We start from the raw sequence: 19,049 nt of genomic DNA, 5'->3' as shown, positions 1-19,049 counted from the left end.
CGCTTATATATCCCTGGGAATAATTCTAAACAATATTCGAGAACTTTCTAGGCGGGCTTGCTACTGAGTAGCGATTGCACAATTCTAGAACGTTCGCACTCTTTGTCTCTTTCGCACGTTGCTCCGTCCTTGTCGTACGGCGTTCTAGAGTGCTCGTCTAGTTTCGAGAAAGTTCTGATCTTCTCTCTCTCTCTCTCGTATCATTTCGTCCTTGTCTCACACCTAGAAAGTTCGGTCTAGAATATTCCTTCACCAAAGGGGTATAACTAGGCCTGAAAACGCCTGAAAACGGGTCTCCTGAAAACTGCACTACTCGACTACACATGTTCTGAAACCGACTGAAAAAAGGTTTCAGCTTCCTGAAAACTAGGGTAACATTATGAAAATTACAATTTTCTAATATGCGATTGACCCTCTCCTGAAACGGTCAGAAATCATATTACAGCTTGCTGAAAAGTTCTCTAACTAGTGGAAAAATCTAGAAACATTGTAGTCGACCCGTCTTCGTAACACTACCCCCTCCTTAGACATGCTCGTCCCGAGCATCATTACTCCCTTTATAGGTGGCCATTATCTTTTCCCATCGAGTCTGCGGATCCTTAACAGCTGCACAAGCTCTACATTTCTTGATCCAGTCTTCTACATCTTCACGATAATGTATCCAATAAAACATTTCCTTAACCTTCATAAGAGTCCGTTTTACTCCTAAATGTCCACTAGACAAGTCACTATGACACATTTCTAATATGTCGCGAACCTTGAATCTTGGCACAACAAACTGCAAATGATCGCCTTGAGCATTTTTCAATTTGCGACATAACACTCCATTATGTAGAACTAAACTATCCCATTGAGCCCAGTAACTCTTAGTAGTGTTACTTGTAGATGTAACTTTACTCCATTGCGGCTTGACAGCTGAAGATTTCATCCAGTCCAGAATGGGTTTAATGTCAGAATCTTGATGTTGCTCTTCCTGAATTAATTTACCACACCAATCTGGACTAATGGTATCCGTTCTTAGTATCCTCACTGGTTCATTATCCCTTCCATCCTCTTCGTTAACTTTATCGCACGGTCCTTGAGACACATCATCTGAACTCCTTAGCTCTCTTTCATGAGTAGATAACATGTCAGAAAATTTCTTTAATTGTCCCTCTGCCTTTGATAGAAGTATTGACAGGGCTTCCTTATAGTTATCCAGAACTGTTCGAACTGCGTTCCACTCTTGTTGATTACTAGCCTGTCCGTCTACATTGATTACTCTACAGGCGTCATAACCACTTTTTGAAGAGTTGCCTTTAAAACAAACTTCCTGCTCTCCACACTTGAACATTCCTTTTTCCAGATCTATCTTACACTTATAATACTTCATGAAGTCTAATCCGATTATGCAGTCATCTACTATGTCGGCAAGAACAACCTTGTGTCTGTATAAACTTCCACCAATCTTGAAGGTTGCGATACCTTCTCCCCGATCGGTTATGCGCTGACCTGTTGCCGTCACAAGCTGTACAATTCCTCTAGAAGGGCTTTTATAAAATGTCTTCAAAAGCTGATATCTGATCACTGTTCGTGAAGCTCCAGTATCGAGTGTTAGGTTACACTTAGTTCCATTGACTTCTCCGTCGATGACTAAGGTATTCCCACGTCTAACCTTCACATCACCTCGGAAGTCTTTCTTAGGGCACGAAAACCTCATATGCCCTACTTCCCCACAGGTGTAACAGGTTGACCCACGTTGACCATTAGCTTTTTCCGTGATAGCCCTAATGCGGTAAGGTCGATGATCCTTGCAAAATGCTTCCACTTCCAACGCATGAGCAAGAGCATCCTTAAGGTCCTTATGGTGACCGAGGTTCACAGCCATTCGAATTTCACGGTCTCGAATACCGTCGACAAAAGCTTGAACCAACATCTTGTCTGCAACATCTGGTGAGGATGCGTAGGCCTTCCTTACCAGCTTCTCTATTTCAAGTCCCCATTTTTGCAAACTTTCATTTGTCTGCTGTATTCTATCTTTCAATTGAGCCCTGTAAACGTGCTCTAAATGTGCGTCTCCATACCGTGATTCCAGGGCATCTAGCAGTTGCTTCAACGTCACCTTACCTTTCTTGGTATCTAATATGGAGAGGGCTTCGTCTCGCAGTCCCAGAATAAGGGCGGTAACAGCTTGATCGTCAGTCCACCCGTTTGACTCTGCTACAGTCTCAAACTGCAGCTTGTACGCGCCCCAAGAAGATGTACCATCAAAGGGAGGCACTTTCACATTTCCAGCTGGTGCTACAGTCGTGACAACACCAGAGGTCTTCAGGCATTGGATTTCATTTTCTAATCCAAGGATACGTTTATCCTGCTTGGATTCCAAATTCTCGATCTTTTCATCTACCTGTATTTTCAGGTCACAAAGTTTTTCTCCTATACGGCGAGCCTGCTCCTCTTGACGTCGTGCCTGCTCCTCTATCATGCGACGTGTCTGAGCCTGTTCTTCCATCATTTGGCGTGTATGTTCGTCTTGACGGCGTGCCTGTTCTTCTTGACGGCGTGCCTGTTCTTCTTGACGGCGTGCCTGTTCTTCCATCATTTGGCGTGTCTGTTCTTCCTGACGGCGTGCCTGTTCTTCCTGACGGCGTGCCTGTTCTTCCTGACGGCGTGCCTGTTCTTCCATCATTTGTCGTGTCTGTTCTTCTTGACGGCGTGCCTGTGCTTCCATCATTTGCTGCAGAGCAAGGAGGATGTTGCCATCGTTACTTTCACCCATCCCGCGGTTCGCATCGAAACTTTGTCGCCGGGCGGCGTCGCGTGCTGATTGCGCCCTTGTCTGCACTCCCTCCGCAGCTGAAGACTCTGCCACAGACTCCTCTTGATTCTCCCTTGGAGTAATTGGCATGTTTCTATCCCACTTCTGACACCAAAATGTTACGAGCTAGGGGATCGGATAGAAAATGCCGTGGATTTCTTCAAGGGTTTATTTATTGGTAAATCAAACGAGGAATTTATGGGCACAAATTAATAGCAGAAATGCACTTATAGCACACAAAAACAATCACTTATTACTTCACTTATGCACACTTCACACAGTACTTTATCACTTATATTCACTTATATTCACTTTTATCGCTTCGGTGTTTCGCTCTTGTAATCGCATTCAAAACTAAGTGACTAGTCGCGTTTCGGCTCGCTTATATATCCCTGGGAATAATTCTAAACAATATTCGAGAACTTTCTAGGCGGGCTTGCTACTGAGTAGCGATTGCACAATTCTAGAACGTTCGCACTCTTTGTCTCTTTCGCACGTTGCTCCGTCCTTGTCGTACGGCGTTCTAGAGTGCTCGTCTAGTTTCGAGAAAGTTCTGATCTTCTCTCTCTCTCTCTCGTATCATTTCGTCCTTGTCTCACACCTAGAAAGTTCGGTCTAGAATATTCCTTCACCAAAGGGGTATAACTAGGCCTGAAAACGCCTGAAAACGGGTCTCCTGAAAACTGCACTACTCGACTACACATGTTCTGAAACCGACTGAAAAAAGGTTTCAGCTTCCTGAAAACTAGGGTAACATTATGAAAATTACAATTTTCTAATATGTGATTGACCCTCTCCTGAAACGGTCAGAAATCATATTACAGCTTGCTGAAAAGTTCTCTAACTAGTGGAAAAATCTAGAAACATTGTAGTCGACCCGTCTTCGTAACACTATGTATTATTATTAAAAACTTATAATTATTTACATAATTCGCGGTCACGGTGTCACTCAAATTGAAAAGCACGCGAAATTATGTAAATAATTATAAGTTTTTAATAATAATACATAGCTTCAATCCGTTTAAAAAGTGTTTTCTTAATATAAATCATATTCCAGGAGTGGGCAACGAGCGTGTCCAGCGAAGAGTTGTACTCGGAGCTGGTCAGATGGCGCACCCGTCTCCATGGACGAGCTGCTAATGAGCTGCACGCCTTCCTCTCTACCAATCTGATGCTGCTCACTAAGGTTTTTTAAATAATTATTTATTATGAACCTGTGATCTATATAAATAAAAATTTATTCGCAAAATACTTTGCCAAGCGAAAAATTCAAATGTGGCTGGACCAATTCGAGTATTTTTTAAATTTATTCCTTGGTCTCTGAATTGAACTAAACTGAAGATTTTATTACGCGATTTTATTCCGGAAAAGCGAACACTTGTTTAGAACAGAACATAAAGGTTAATTAAAAATCATATTGGGAAATCGCAATTCGTGAGAACAGCTAGTGTTTAATACATCTTTTTATGAACTTAAAAAGTCCTACTAGACATTGTTTTGATGTCTAATTTGACAATATGTTAACTCTAAAAGACAGTGTTTTTTTTTATTTAAGCATTTATATTAAACTGTATTTACATATACAGGCTCAAGCCAAAATTTTGGGCAGGTAACTTGGCAATATAGTACTTTTTTTTCAACACGGTCGTGTTCATTTGGTAATCATTTTTAGCATTAAGTGCTATTTTATTTGAAAGTCAGGCTATTGTTATACGAAGTTTTTTCCGCCGTGACATGAATTAAAATTAGAATGGTTAAGATTTGTTTAGTACTATAACATATGTCTCAATAATATTATATTAATGTACTGAGATTAATCACTACTTGCATTATCCAATTTCGAATACACAGTAATTTTAACTTAAACGTGTCTGTTGAGTTGTATACACACAAAATCATGCTTTGAGCAACTCAATTTACTAACTTAGGCTTAACTTTTCAAGAACTGGACGTAAGACAACTTCCTTTAAGGCTATATCAGTTTTGTGTTCCAAATGCGCTCACGCAGCGCTGCTCGGGTTGTCTTAAATTTCTGGATTTGATAATTTTCTATATAGGCATTCGATTTTTGTTGTATTATCGTGTTTGAACGATGTTTTCTTTAATCAAGCAAGCAAACATGAAATGCTTGGGCAGCTGACGTTCGAAGGAACGAAATCAGACCCTTGCCTAGCTAGACTAACTTACAATTATCTATAGCATAGAATTTTTCAGGTGCGACAGTCTTTGGAAGCCCTTTCGGGTGTGATACTAACAGACATGGCAGAGCAAGGCCACAGGTACGCGGATGTGCCCAATGACACCCTCTTTAGTTAGCGTAGACCAGTGACTGACACGTGATATTCAGTGATATTAGTTCGTGAAGTTGCTGATACCTCTATTCCTCCCTAGATGGCGCAATAGACAATTTTATTGGGTTCTACCTTACAAAAGTAATAGAATAACTTAAATCTAAGTATAGCCGAAACAAATGTAAAATTGCAATATTTCAAAAAAAGTTTGATGTTGATTTTGCACTTACGTATGCCACGAGATGGCGCTATCTTTCTTCATATTCGATTTTTAAAAATCTTACATATGTTTTAGAGTTGCTAATGTTAACAACAGGCCAATAAAGGAATATTTATTTGAAGTGTAATGTTAATTTATAATTGAATTTTTTATTCATTATTTTATTGTATTAGAGGTATTAGCGCTTTTCAGAACATGTGATTGTGTTACATAAGGTTTGTGTGTAAGAATTTGTTTTCTAACTGTATCCAAAGATCACCATTATTTAATTTGTATACCAGTCGATTTCGCCTAAAAGGCTAAAGCATGTGTCAGACACGCGCTACTTGTAGTCATCGAGGGATGATCTATAAAAATGTGTTATATTGTTATCAGACTTATTTTCTCTTACAAATATCAATATATTTTTTCTCTATCTTAAACTTTGAAAATTGAAAAAACTAAAACGGGGATTGGCTGTCTTTATTATTATTAGGCGGCTATTTATACCCCTAAATCAAGTTTGAGTTGTGCAACTGTCACTGCTAGACAATTCTACCCCTAAACTTTGACTAGAAATATGCAATAGCTATCTGGTTGCTAAATAATGTTTTATAGCTTTTTAAGCTGAAAAATATTAAATTGTTCAATATTAATAAAAGTAACTCTCATTGCGTATAAAAGCGTTAAATAATACAGTATTTAAAACTATATTTTTCAATTTTATATTAATGGTTGTATTTTCCATCAAATAATTTAAGTAGTTTCAGTAATTGGGGTATGCATAATTTAAAATCGGTGCTAGAAATTATAAATACTAACATTCCTTAATTGTATTCATTCCTTTTGTTAGCCTTATTTTGACGAATTTTTTCAACCCTTTAACTATTGCCGTCTTGCTCACAACACCCAAGTTTGAAAGGGATGGCAATACAGGTTTCAGATGTACTGTAATCTGTGTCCAAAATATGAGGTTAATTTTAACAGAACCAAAGCAAACTTCTACAGGATTTTTTTTATTTTTATTTTATAAAGATTTAAACATTGCATGAGAAGAGCTGTGTATATTTATATTATAACAGATTTTTGATAACACTGAAAAAGTAATTCTTGCCAGTTATTCATATATTATTTTCAGTAATATATTTAGTTTGTTGTAATTTATTGTTCTAGTCTTTAGTCAAGCTCAAGTCAATATGTTTACGTACTTATATTTAGTGAATTAATGTGCGAAACTTAATATAAAAAATGGTTTTAATAGTTTCGCATTTCTATTAGCGAAGGTTTTAAATATTACCTAATCAAAAATATTTTAAGATTATTTTCGTTGATTTTGTTGCGTATGAATATATATTTTGTTACGTGTTTTCAAAAGTTGCGATGTACGAAATAAGCATTTAGATAAATTATTCCAGTTGTTATAATCATTTTAATAAGATTTTAGTTTATGTAGTACTAAATAACAAAAGTTGTCAGCTGTATGCTCGAATTAAAAGTAACTATTGTTCACTTTAGAGGACAACACTGTTAGGCGAAATTGTAACCATTATTTCAGCTAAAGGACTAGTATCCACTGTCAAGTAACAAATTAAATAAAAAATAATTTCTTAAATTCAATTTCATTTAGTTTCGTTTAATAAAGTTTAAGAGATTTGAAGTTACAAAAATATAGATTGTGTGCAAAAAATACAGAATTATATATTATATTCAATTGAAATAAGCAAAGGTTTTAAAAGGGAAGCCCTTAACAGTGGTGCCATCTGGTGAGGTTTTAACCTATTTGCGCAGTAAAATTCAAATATTAAAACACGTTTTTAAAAGCTTTTGAATTTCGTATGTAATTTACTGCAGCTGTCAATTTAAGCGCTAACTTTACAAGTCTTTAGTTAGCAGATTATAACGAGAATTGTATATTTTTATATGGTAGGCTCAATAAATAATATATTCTATAGTAAATCTGCTTTATTTTTAAGTATATTATATTTACCTAAAACAATATCATGTTAATGTGACCACTCTGCTATAATACACCAAGTTACCACTAATTAGTGCCAAAGTGGTATAGCTAGGCTGTGTATATTTCCTATGAAAACTAATATTATTGCCAAAGACACCTAGACTAGTACTGTCATACTAGCGGGTAGGGTTCATCTTACACTAGTTGGAACAATTGTGAAATATGGTTGATGAAGTTTTTTTTTCAATCATTGGTTATGTATCTAATGTAATATATATATATACAAAAATGGTATAACATGGACCATTTAAAAACAGCTGTTAGTAGAATATAGGAATGCATTAAAATTTGCTATTCTGACAGATATTTCATATTACTTTTTCTTGTTTTAAAATGTATATTGGTTAGACTTTTTTTACTAATTGTTATGGGTTTATGTAAAATTGGTCATTTGTATATATGATTTGAATGTTATCTGATTGATGTAAATATAGATAGTGATTTTATTGAGATTTGTTTTTTATTTTAAAGATATTTCCCGTTTTCCACTTCTACTCTCCCCTCAATATTATTTATCTTTCATAGTACAAAGATTTACATGAAAAAGGCGACGCCTATTACAAATCTGGCTTTGAAAAAATATTGAACCCCAATAATTTTAGTATTTTAAGATCTAAATATAACATAAATAAATAACATAAGATTCTGGGGGGTTTCGATCGAAGTTTCGATCTCGGGGCAAACGGAAGAATTTACCGAAGGCATCCCCTTCCACGCTCTCAGTGGACTTTACCAATGTTAGGGGGCTCAACTCTAATCTTAACGCGGTTCACTTTCACCTCGAAACTGCGAAGCCGGCCTTATACTTCCTTACCTTATTCCTCCCCGGCTGATACTTCCTACCTCTCTTACCCGGGGTACAAATTGGAACATTCATTTGTGCCGCGGGCGGGAGTTTGCGTGTACGTCAGTACGTGTTCTCGTCGCCTCGGGACGCTTGAAGGAAGAAACCTATCTAGTCTCTGGCTGCGCGTAGATTGCGTTGACCACACCCTGGTTTAAGCGTTCTTGCAAGGCGGCATCGCGTCGAAAGCGAGAATGCTTGAATGCATGGGCGGAAGCGGCGATATCTCGTGATGCCAATACCAGCGAACATAAAAAAGCATATAACTCAGCCTCCAGGTCCTTCAAACGGGAAATCGCTAAGGCAAAGTCAGAGCACATCGCCAGATTTGGCGAAAGATTAGCCCAACTCCCTTCGAGGACTCGAGCCTTCTGGTCTCTCGCCAAAGCTATACAAGGGAATTTTTGTCAGCCATTCATTCCACCGCTGCACAGGGAGGATGACTCGCTCGCCTACACTGCGAAGGAGAAGGCCGACCTCTTGGGCTGTCTCTTCGCGTCCAACTCGACTTTGGATGACCGAGGGAGATCACCACCGACGATTTCGCGGTGTGTTTATTCCGGCAACGTGCTGTTCGCAAAGCACTATCTTCCTTGGACATTCATAAGTCGAGCGGGCCGGATGGTATCCCTCCAATTGTGCTGCGTACTTGTGCTCCTGAGTTGGCTCCGGTCCTGACGCGTATTTTCCGGTACCTGTACTCGATCGGCACAGTCCCGAAGTGCTGGAAGACCGCTTCGATACATCCTATCCCTAAAAAAGGGATCCTAATCCGTCCAACTATCGCCCAATAGCTATAACCTTGTTCTCCAAAATAATGGAATCCATTATTAATGGCCAGCTCTTGAGGTATCTAGAGGGCCACCATCTGATTAGCGATCTGGTCTGGTGACCTTCTAGTATACCTTACACATAGATGGGCAGAGGCAATTGAGTCCAAGGGGGAGGCGCTAGCGGTTAGTTTGGACATAGCGAAAGCTTTCGATCGGGTGTGGCACAAAGCACTGCTCTCGAAGGTTCCAGCCTACGGGCTTTCCAAGAAATTATGCGACTGGATCTCCAGCTTTCTGGCCGATCGGAGCATCAAGGTCGTCGTCGACGGAGCATGTTCCGACCTTAAATCCGTGAATGCTCCCCACAAGGCTGTGTTCTATCCCCGACCCTGTTTCTTCTGCATATCAATGATATGTTGCAACTTAGCAGCATTCATTGCGATGCGGATGACAGCACTGGGGATACTCTTTACATTGGGCATTTGGCTGGGCAGGTATTTCTCGGGCAGTTGTCGGTGAGTACAGGAACAAACTTGTGTCTGAAGTCGAAACTCTACTACGTGTAGTCTCGGGTCTGGGGTAGACTAAACCTAGTCCAATTTAACCCCAAGAAGACACAAGTTTGCGCGTTTTCCGCGAAAAAAACACCCTTTGTCGCTACTCCTCTTTTCGAAAACACTCCTCTTGAAGCCACAGCCAACATCGGAATACTTGGCGTTGACATATCGAACGACGTTTAGTTTCGCGGTCATTTGGAGGGAAATGCTAAATTAGCCTCCAAAAAGCTTGGTGTGCTCAGCAAGGCGAGACGGTACTTCACTCCGGGCCACCGCTTGCAACTCTATAAAGCGCAAATACGGCCATGGCTGTTCTCACCTCTAGGCGGGGGCCTCCCAGTACCAGCTCCTTCCGCTTAACCGTATCCAACGAAGAGCGGTTCGAATCGTCGATGACCAATCCCTCTCCGAGCGGCTCGTTCCTTTGGCGTTGCGTAGAGATGTGGGGTCACTCTACATCTTCTACCGTATTTATCATGGAGTGTTTAGAGGAGTTGTTCGGATTAATACCTGCAGCTGAGTTTCATCATCGGACGTCGAGGCAGAATACAAAATTCCACCCGTCCGAGCGTTTTTCAAGGCAATTATTGCTGCGCACCACGACTATGTGGAACCAGCTGCCCACTGAAGTATTTCCGAATCAATTCGACTTAGGGTCCTTCAAGAAAAGAGCGTACCAATTCTTGAAAGGCCGGTAACGCACTTGCGAGCCTTCTGGCAATGTGAGTGTCCATGGGCGGCGGTATCGTTTCACATCAGGTGAGCCTCTTGCCCGTTTGCCTGCTATTACATTAAAAAAAAATTGAGAGTAAGTGCGGAAACTGAGTCCACAAACATACATCCTATATATTAAAATCAAGTCTAATTTTTATCTTGTTCTATTTTATAATCAGGATGTTAGTTAATAGGGACAGTCCAAACAAATCTTATTTCTGACAAAATTTGTAATAAATCAATTTATTATGAGTTTTGTAATTATACATGAAGATGTGTATAATACTGCATTTTAAGAATTAATATTCTGAGCAAATCTAATATCTTTGACCCAAATAAGTGATTTTTTATCCTTTGAGAGTAAAATATGAATATATTTTATAGAAGTCAAAACATTTTTTATTGATTTTCTTAATGAAAAAGAAAAATTAAAAACCCCAACATTGCTATTTTGAAAGACAAAAAACACTATAGTTTCAGAAATGTAATTTAATAAAAACTAAATCTTACTTTCTACATTTTTTATAATTTGGTGATCGATCTCTATCTCTTTTCTTCTTTTTACCTTTCCTTTTCTTATCTATATCTTTCTTATCTTTTGAGGTCTTGCTACTTTTTTTATGTCTCCTCGGTTCACTACTGGAACTCCTTCCTTTGTAGTCTGATTCAGAAGTATTTAGTGATTCATTACTGCTGTATTTTGACTTATTTCTTCTATCTATATCTTTATTTCTTCTTTCTTTCGAGTTTTTAATTTCTTTTTCTCTTCTATATTTACATCCGCGGCTAGGGCTTCGTCTTCCTCTATCTTCGTGTTCTGAAGAGTGAAGAGATTCACTACTACTGTATTTTCTAGATGGTTTTTTTCTTTTCTCTTCATCATGGTATCTATCTGTTCTTTCTTTTGAAGGTTTGCCTTTTTCATTTCTGGCATGGCTAGGACTTTCTCTTTTAGCCCTGTCAAACTCTAAAGAGTCTTCATTACTACTGTACTTTTTTGAAGATTTTCTTTTATCTCTACTACTATTTGATTCTTCTTTATCGTGGTTCCTATCACTTACATACTTCTGCCTAGACTCTTTTTCAACATTTTTGCGGGAATTCGGATTGTTTTCCATTTTTTTATATTTTTCATAAGAATCGGCATCTGAAAGAAAATTATTAAAACTTGTGAAAATCATATAATGATTATAGAAATTATAGATGTAATTATTTATTAATTAATTAACTTTATTTAACTAATTAATTAATAAAAACTTTTTTCAGTATCTTAAAGTATCAGGACTTTGTAATATTTATGCATTATTTCCAAGGGCATTACATAATTGGATAATAGAATTTATTAGTTATAAAAAAAACATATTTATATTTTATTTTATTTATGCTTTCAATAATCACACTTGAATTATGAAAATATGTTATAAAAAGGATATACATGTGAAAATAACATGAGAAATTACAGCGCGTTGCTAACCAAAACACTGTAACTTCTTTACTATTGAGTAGCCCGCATTATTGATGAACACAAACATGATACAGAAATGAAATATTTGTTTTGTAATGTATAATGCCAACATAGGCAGATATTTTAAATTAAATAAATAAATAGAACTATAGCAAGACAAAACCATTAAAAAGAACTAGTTAAAACAAAACTTACTAATGACTTTTGACTGTTTATCATAATCTGACTTGGAGACAGGTTGCATCATAAATTCACTGAGACTGACAGTTTCCTTCTTAATTGAAATATCCACCATTGCACGGCCATTTTCTTCATCTAAACTCACTACCTGAAATTGAGTGTGTATTTTAACCAGTGTTTTATCCCGAAAACTTAATTTTATATATCTCCCAAAGCTATAAAAAGTGCCTCTACCAAAGATTTTTGTTTAAATGTTTTAATACTGTTACGAGCTAGGGGATCGGATAGAAAATGCCGTATAATTTATTCAAGGGTTTATTTCTTGGTAAATCAATGAGGAATTTATGGGCACAAATTAACCGCAGAGATGCACTAATTACACACACAAAACAATCACTTATTACTTCACTTATGCACTCTTCACACAGTAATTTATCACTTGTATTCACTTTGTTCACACTTTATCGCTTCGGTGTTTCGCTCTTGTTATCGCATTCAAAACTAAAGGCGACTAGTCGCGTTTTGGCTCGCTTATATATTCCTGGGAATCATTCTAAACAATATTCGAGAACTCTCTAGGCGGGCTTGCTACTGAGTAGCGATTGCACAATTCTAGAACGTCCGCACTCTTTGTCTCTTTCGCACTTTACTCCGTCCTTGTCGTACGGCATTCTAGAATGCTCAGTCTAGTTTCGAGAAAGTTCTGATGTTCTGATCTTCTCTTTCTCTCTCTCATTTCGTCCTTGTCTCACACCTAGAAAGTTCGGTCTAGAATATTCCTTCATCAAAGGGATATAACCAGGCCTGAAAACGCCTGAAAACGGGTGTCCTGAAAACTGCACCACTCGACTACACATGTTCTGAAACTGACTGAAAAAATGTTTCAGCTTCCTGAAAACTAGGGTAACATTATGGAAATTACAATTTTCTAATATGTGATTGAGCCTCTCCTGAAACGGTCAGAAATCATATTACAGGCTTCTGAAAAGTACTCTAACTAGTGGAAATATCTAGAAACATTGCAGTCGACCCGTCTTCGTAACACTACCCCCTCCTTAGACATGCTCGTCCCGAGCATCAATACTTCCTTTATAGGTGGCCATTATCTTTTCCCATCGAGATTGAGTCTGCGGATCCTCAACAGCTGCACAAGTTCTACATCTCTTGATCCAGTCTTCTACAACTTTACGATAGTGAATCCAATAAAACATTTCTTTAACCTTCTTAAGAGTCCGTTTTACTCCTATATGTCCACTAGACAAGTCACTATGACACATTTCTAATATTTCGCGAACCTTGAATCTTGGCACATCAAACTGCAAATGATCGCCTTGAGCATTTTTCAATTTGCGACATAACACTCCATTATGTAGAACTAAACTATCCCATTGAGCCCAGTAACTCTTAGTAGTGTTACTTGTAAATGCAACTTTACTCCATTGCGGCTTGACAGCTGAAGATTTCATCCAGTCCAGAATCGGTTTAATGTCCCCGATCGGTTATGCGCTGACCTGCTGCCGTGACAAGCTGTACAAATCCTCTAGAAGGGCTTTTATAAAATGTCTTCAAAAGCTGGTATCTGATCACTGTTCGTGAAGCTCCAGTATCGAGTGTTAGGTTACACTTAGTTCCATTCACTTCTCCGTCGATGACTAAGGTATTCCCACGTCTAACCTTCACATCACCTCGGAAGTCGCACGAAAACCTCATATGCCCTACTTCCCCATAGGTGTAACAGGTTGACCCACGTTGACCATTAGCTTTTTCCGTGATAGCCCTAATGCGGTAAGGTTGAGGATCTTTCCGAATCGCCTCCACCTCCAACGCATGGGCTAGAGCATCCTTCAGGTTCTTGGGGTGACCAAGATTTACACTTATCCTGACTTTACGATCTCTTATTCCATCAATGAAGGTTTGTACTAATATCTTGTCTGCTACATCTGGCAAGGATGCGTAGGCTTTCCTTACCAACTTCTCTATTTCCAGACCCCATTCTTGTAAGCTCTCATTTGGTTGCTGCACTCTCTCCCGTAATTGAGCCCTATAGACTGGCTCCAAATGTGAGTCCCCATAACGTGACTCAAGGGCATCCAGCAGTCGCGTTAGTGTCACATCACCTTTCATGGCTTCTAAAACGGTCAAGGTTTCGCCTCGCAGTCCCAACATAAGAGCAGCTACAGCCTGATCATTTTTCCAACCGTTCATCTTGCACAGAGCATCAAACTGTACCTTATAGGCCCCCCAAGAAGAAGAACCATTAAAGGTAGGTGTTTCCAGCGTTCCAGATGATTCCACAAAACCTGACATCTTAAGGCACTGAACCTCCTTTTCCAACTCAAGCAAGAGTTTCTCCTGTTTATATAAACTTCTGTCCAGGTTTTCAAACTTATCTTTTAACGAATCAGTTTTCATTGTCTCTACCTCCGCAGCTGCTGCAGACTCTGCCACAAACTTCTCACGATTCTCCCTTGGAGTAATTAGCATTTTTCTATCCCACTTCTGACACCAAAATGTTACGAGCTAGGGGATCGGATAGAAAATGCCGTAGATTTATTCAAGGGTTTATTTCTTGGTAAATCAATGAGGAATTTATGGGCACAAATTAACCGCAGAGATGCACTAATTACACACACAAAACAATCACTTATTACTTCACTTATGCACTCTTCACACAGTACTTTATCACTTGTATTCACTTTATCGCTTCGGTGTTTCGCTCTTGTTATCGCATTCAAAACTAAAGGCGACTAGTCGCGTTTTGGCTCGCTTATATATCCCTGGGAATAATTCTAAACAATATTCGAGAACTCTCTAGGCGGGCTTGCTACTGAGTAGCGATTGCACAATTCTAGAACGTCCGCACTCTTTGTCTCTTTCGCACGTTACTCCGTCCTTGTCGTACGGCGTTCTAGAATGCTCAGTCTAGTTTCGAGAAAGTTCTGATGTTCTGATCTTCTCTCTCTCTCTCTCATTTCGTCCTTGTCTCACACCTAGAAAGTTCGGTCTAGAATATTCCTTCATCAAAGGGATATAACCAGGCCTGAAAACGCCTGAAAACGGGTGTCCTGAAAACTGCACCACTCGACTACACATGTTCTGAAACTGACTGAAAAAATGTTTCAGCTTCCTGAAAACTAGGGTAACATTATGGAAATTACAATTAACTAATATGTGATTGAGCCTCTCCTGAAACGGTCAGAAATCATATTACAGCCTTCTGAAAAGTACTCTAACTAGTGGAAAAATCTAGAAACATTGCAGTCGACCCGTCTTCGTAACAATACTGACATCTACAGTTAAAGCTATCTGTCTAAAAACTTGTGATTTAGCAGTTTAACTGAATGCTTTCCTTGAAAGGAAAGTTTTTGTTTCTTTGTTTGGATTTAATTTATTTAATGTAAAATTATATTTATTCAATTTAAAATGTTTTATGCTGAAAAATTAATGAATATAGCCAATTAATCTCATCTCATGTTTTAATTAATAAATAAAATAGTACCTGTCCATAAAAGCCAGCATATTTCCCCATTGTTATTTTTACAAAGGCTTTCTTTACTATTGCAAGGTCCTCATCATTTTCTCTTGTTGATTTCTTTTGATTTTCTTTAACAACTTTGTCTGCTCCTAAACCAAGGCCTTTGGGACGGAGTTGGGGTAGTTTATACTTTGACCTTAAAAATTATTACTGATGAGTGATGACTGATGATACCTGTTGTCACACATTTACGCCTTTTGCATATTTTACTATCTGTGTTATTATAATATAAAGAGTAGAAAATTTCTTCTTATTACAGTTAGTATTTTTTGGGAATGTATTGACATTTTCTTGTTTAAAACACTGTTACTAAAAAAATCTTTTTAGTAAATGGTGACCAGCTAAGTATACTAAAAATTATCAAAAATAACCTGACATACAATTCTTTCCCTGGTGTCCAGCCCATACCACGAAGCATTGCTATACCAAAGTCTTGAATTGGTATAGATTCATAATCATCTAGTGTTGACTGAAATATTACAAATGTTAAATAATGATAAACTATATTTCGGGACAGCAACTTACAACATAATATACAATAAAAAAACAACTTACTTCCTTTTTACCTTCAAGAATTGGCTGAGCTGGTATTGGTACAACTAACGTTGAAGCATCAACCACTTCTATCTTCTTTGCTTCTTCTAAGAGCTCCCGAGCAGCCATTTGGTCTAGTGTCTCATTTTCAGGTGATATAGTCTGAGTGTTATCTACTTCTGGATTCTCATCTTCAAAGTTTTCAACTTTTGCCGCAATTTGATTTAGCCTTTCAGCAGTTATAAGTGTGTTTGGCTTCATCTGTATTACCAAAGGTGCTCTATCTTCAATTTCTCCCCTAGAATTAAGTGTATAGTAAGAATTTATCGAAGATGCAATATTGAGATCATATAATTCTGTTTTATTGCTAAATATGTGTTCTTGCACTATGTGCAAATAGTACAATTGTGGAAAAAGATGTTTGCAACCAACATGTTTTGGATAACGTAATTACAAAATACTAACCCAACAACTTTTATAGACTTCTCTTCCACACATTCAATGTAGTCTTTCTTCTCAGCTACAATAGGCTTATCTTGCTTTTTAGTTTTCATAAAGCCAAATGATATTTTCTTAGGCTCCATTTTAAGGCTTGCACGATTAATAAAGAAAACTTTGAAAGACAGGAATGATTACAGCTCTATTATAATTAAAATAATGCAATATGAACATTCACAACTGAAAGTGGAAATAAACACATTCCAGGCTAGGAATCCTTTGAATCATGATTAAAACTTAGTTTGATATATTGTTGTTGCGCTATTAGTCTTTTTATATTTCACATTTAACCAAAATAATTCTATAAAACGTAAGCTGTAAGATTAAACTACTTACTTACTTTACTAGAAATAAGTAAAGTAAAAGGCGACGTGAAATGTAAATTGTAACTTGGCATTTGACAACTCAAAGCAAATAGCAAATGCTAACCTTTTAGCATGAAATGTTGGAATACCACAGGTGACATAAGCCACAGGGCACAGATTAACTATTATTTAATACTTCTGTGAATAGTTAACGCATCTTTAGATGTAGACAAATACGTTTGATTCCCTAATAATTAAATTAGAAAAAAATAGTTTACCCAGTTTTCAAGTATAGGGTATATATAGTACGCCATATTAATAGTAAGCTCCCAGGGCACTGGCCAACATGTGGCGAAATGTGGTGACCTCGCGTTTTTTATTGCTATAGCCGCCTTATTATAAATGTCGATCCTTATAGTATGTATAATAGCTTTGTTTCAGGAATGAAAAAAAATCATTGCACTTGCTAGTAATTGTAAATTTATACTGTACTTTGATTTAGTTTATGACAACCCTGTTATACATACAATAATTATTGACTATGGCTGACCCCTAGGCTTAGGTAAGATGCCATAACAGTAGTGTATTTTTTTTTAAATAATTTTATGGCCTAACAGTAGTGTATGTAGAAAGTCAAAAACTAAATTTGAATGAAAACTTGTCCACATAAACTGTCATTTTCCTTCACAAATTTAGTTTTCGACTTTCTACATACACTACTATTAAGGCATCTTGTCTAAACCCCTAGGAATAAGGCATAACTGTGAGACTCCCGTATGCCAAAAAGATATAATAATAAATCTTAGTAATACTTCGCGCTAAGCCTCATTTGTGAATCACCCTCATCCTAACTCTCACAAACTATAACTAGACCTAGAAAAACGACAATTTCTAAAACGATATTGTATTTTTTGTAAATGGGATAAGTGAATACTCAATAGCAAAAAAAAAACATAATTCGTAATTGAACCTTCGTGTTACACCTGAGAAGTTTTGCTTGAAGGGTACTTTGAAACGGCTTATATTTCTATGGTCTGTAGCGAATCCTAATGGCTACAGTACTTGAGAAACAGATAGGTAATTTTTATATATATTATCCTTTATAAATCTAATTATTTTCGAGGGTTGTAAAACTCATAGCCAATAAATATTTTTCTTAGCTAATTTAATCATAATATATATATTTTTTTAATGTTAGAGATAATTATGATTAGTATTAGGAGAGCGTTAGTCAGTGATTATTATCTAATGGCAATTTCCTGTGGTCCCAAGAGTAAATAGCAATTCGGGTCGGTCGTGTTGAAATCCCAAGATGGGTTAATCCAGACATCTATGGAGCCAAAATTATTCATAGATTCAACGTTACTTACTTGAACGTTTGTTTATAAGTTATTCATTTGTTTTGAAAACCCTGTTTGCATCGTTGTTTAAGATATTGTTACATTAATACTGACATAAAACAGCGAAGACAGCATATTCGTTTATAAACCTACTTATATTTAAAAATAACTTGAATAGTAGGCGTAACTCAGAAAAATAAAATTTGTTCTCGAATTTTATGTGTATTTTCTAAAGGCCTGTAGAAACCGACCCAAACTTCATTAGAACGTCTTCAAAGTTCATAAAAGTTTATTAACTCATATATATTTTAAGTACTCGATAGCCTACTCGTAAAGGTCTATACCAATTTGTAAAATTCTTATTTCAGATCTGATTAAGAGATGAATTTGTTTTTGAGTTAGAGGCTGGCCTGTTTCTGAAGAAGTATGTGCGTAAGTCAAGGGTTACATGTTATTAATTGATATACATAATTGGTAGGAGTGTTGAAAATTTACAGTCTGTATAAAAACGATCCAAATCAGTCATTCTAAACACACAAACCTCTGTATACGGTCTACTTCATCAAATTAAAACTTTGACTGCGTGATCCCCTGACGCGAATTCTGATTCCGACCGTGGTGTAAATACGAGAGACAGCAAAGTACACGCGATGCAATACTTCGTTAGGATGTTCTTTTCAATTGCAAAAATATCATCACTCTTAGGTTAATATTTAAAACCGGTTCAATATATGAGATAGATTACATAAAATAGAAACGAACTCCTCTTTATAATAAATAGCCTAATCATTAATTTAGCTGACAATACAAGCCTATTGTATTAGTAACATAATATGGAGATTATTAATTTACTAGCATAAAGCATTGAACAGTTTAAACTAATATGATAAGCAACTTATGTATAGGTATGCTCACATGAAAGTAATGGGTAACTAAGCTAAGTTTCTTGTTCGAAGTGTTTCCAGCACAACTGGACTTTAATCAAATTTTCCGCCTTGCT

At 37.2% G+C, this 19,049-nt stretch overlaps 2 protein-coding genes across 5 annotated transcripts in view; one reads left to right on the top strand and one right to left on the bottom strand.

Annotated features, from left to right (window-relative positions):
- LOC123707846 (membrane-anchored lipid-binding protein LAM4-like) overlaps positions 1–7,754 on the top strand; it is a 48,977-nt gene extending 41,223 nt beyond the window's left edge. For all 4 annotated transcript variants that reach the window (XM_045658209.1, XM_045658212.1, XM_045658211.1 and 1 more), the window contains 2 exons: positions 3,855–3,983; positions 5,012–7,754. In XM_045658209.1, coding sequence (XP_045514165.1) covers positions 3,855–3,983; positions 5,012–5,113 — 231 coding nt within the window. In that variant the 3' untranslated portion in view covers positions 5,114–7,754. The remainder of the gene's footprint in view (positions 1–3,854; positions 3,984–5,011) is intronic.
- A 2,934-nt stretch (positions 7,755–10,688) lies between these two features.
- Positions 10,689–16,760, bottom strand: LOC123707580 (G-patch domain and KOW motifs-containing protein). The gene is made up of 6 exons (XM_045657742.1): positions 16,372–16,760; positions 15,928–16,204; positions 15,753–15,841; positions 15,337–15,508; positions 11,853–11,985; positions 10,689–11,339 (listed from the first exon to the last, which is right to left on the bottom strand). The coding sequence occupies exons 1-6, from the start codon at positions 16,488–16,490 to the stop codon at positions 10,699–10,701; spliced, it is 1,431 nt and encodes a 476-aa protein (XP_045513698.1). The 5' UTR covers positions 16,491–16,760; the 3' UTR covers positions 10,689–10,698.
- Positions 16,761–19,049: the final 2,289 nt, after the last annotated feature.

The sequence above is a fragment of the Pieris brassicae genome, chromosome 3 (assembly GCF_905147105.1).
Source record: "Pieris brassicae chromosome 3, ilPieBrab1.1, whole genome shotgun sequence".
Lineage (NCBI taxonomy): Eukaryota > Metazoa > Arthropoda > Insecta > Lepidoptera > Pieridae > Pieris > Pieris brassicae.
The sequence above is the reverse complement of the archived record's forward strand: the minus strand, read 5'-3'. Positions and strand labels throughout refer to the sequence as shown.

Bases quoted from the DNA above. Each gene is read 5' to 3' on its own strand.
- LOC123707580 (XM_045657742.1), bottom strand. From the start codon at position 16,490: ATGGAGCCTAAGAAAATATCATTTGGCTTTATGAAAACTAAAAAGCAA. The intron at 16,205-16,371 runs GTTAGTATTTTG...ACTTAATTCTAG, and splicing joins AAGTCTATAAAAGTTGTTGG to GGGAGAAATTGAAGATAGAG. The intron at 15,842-15,927 runs GTAAGTTGTTTT...GTAATATTTCAG, and splicing joins TTCTTGAAGGTAAAAAGGAA to TCAACACTAGATGATTATGA.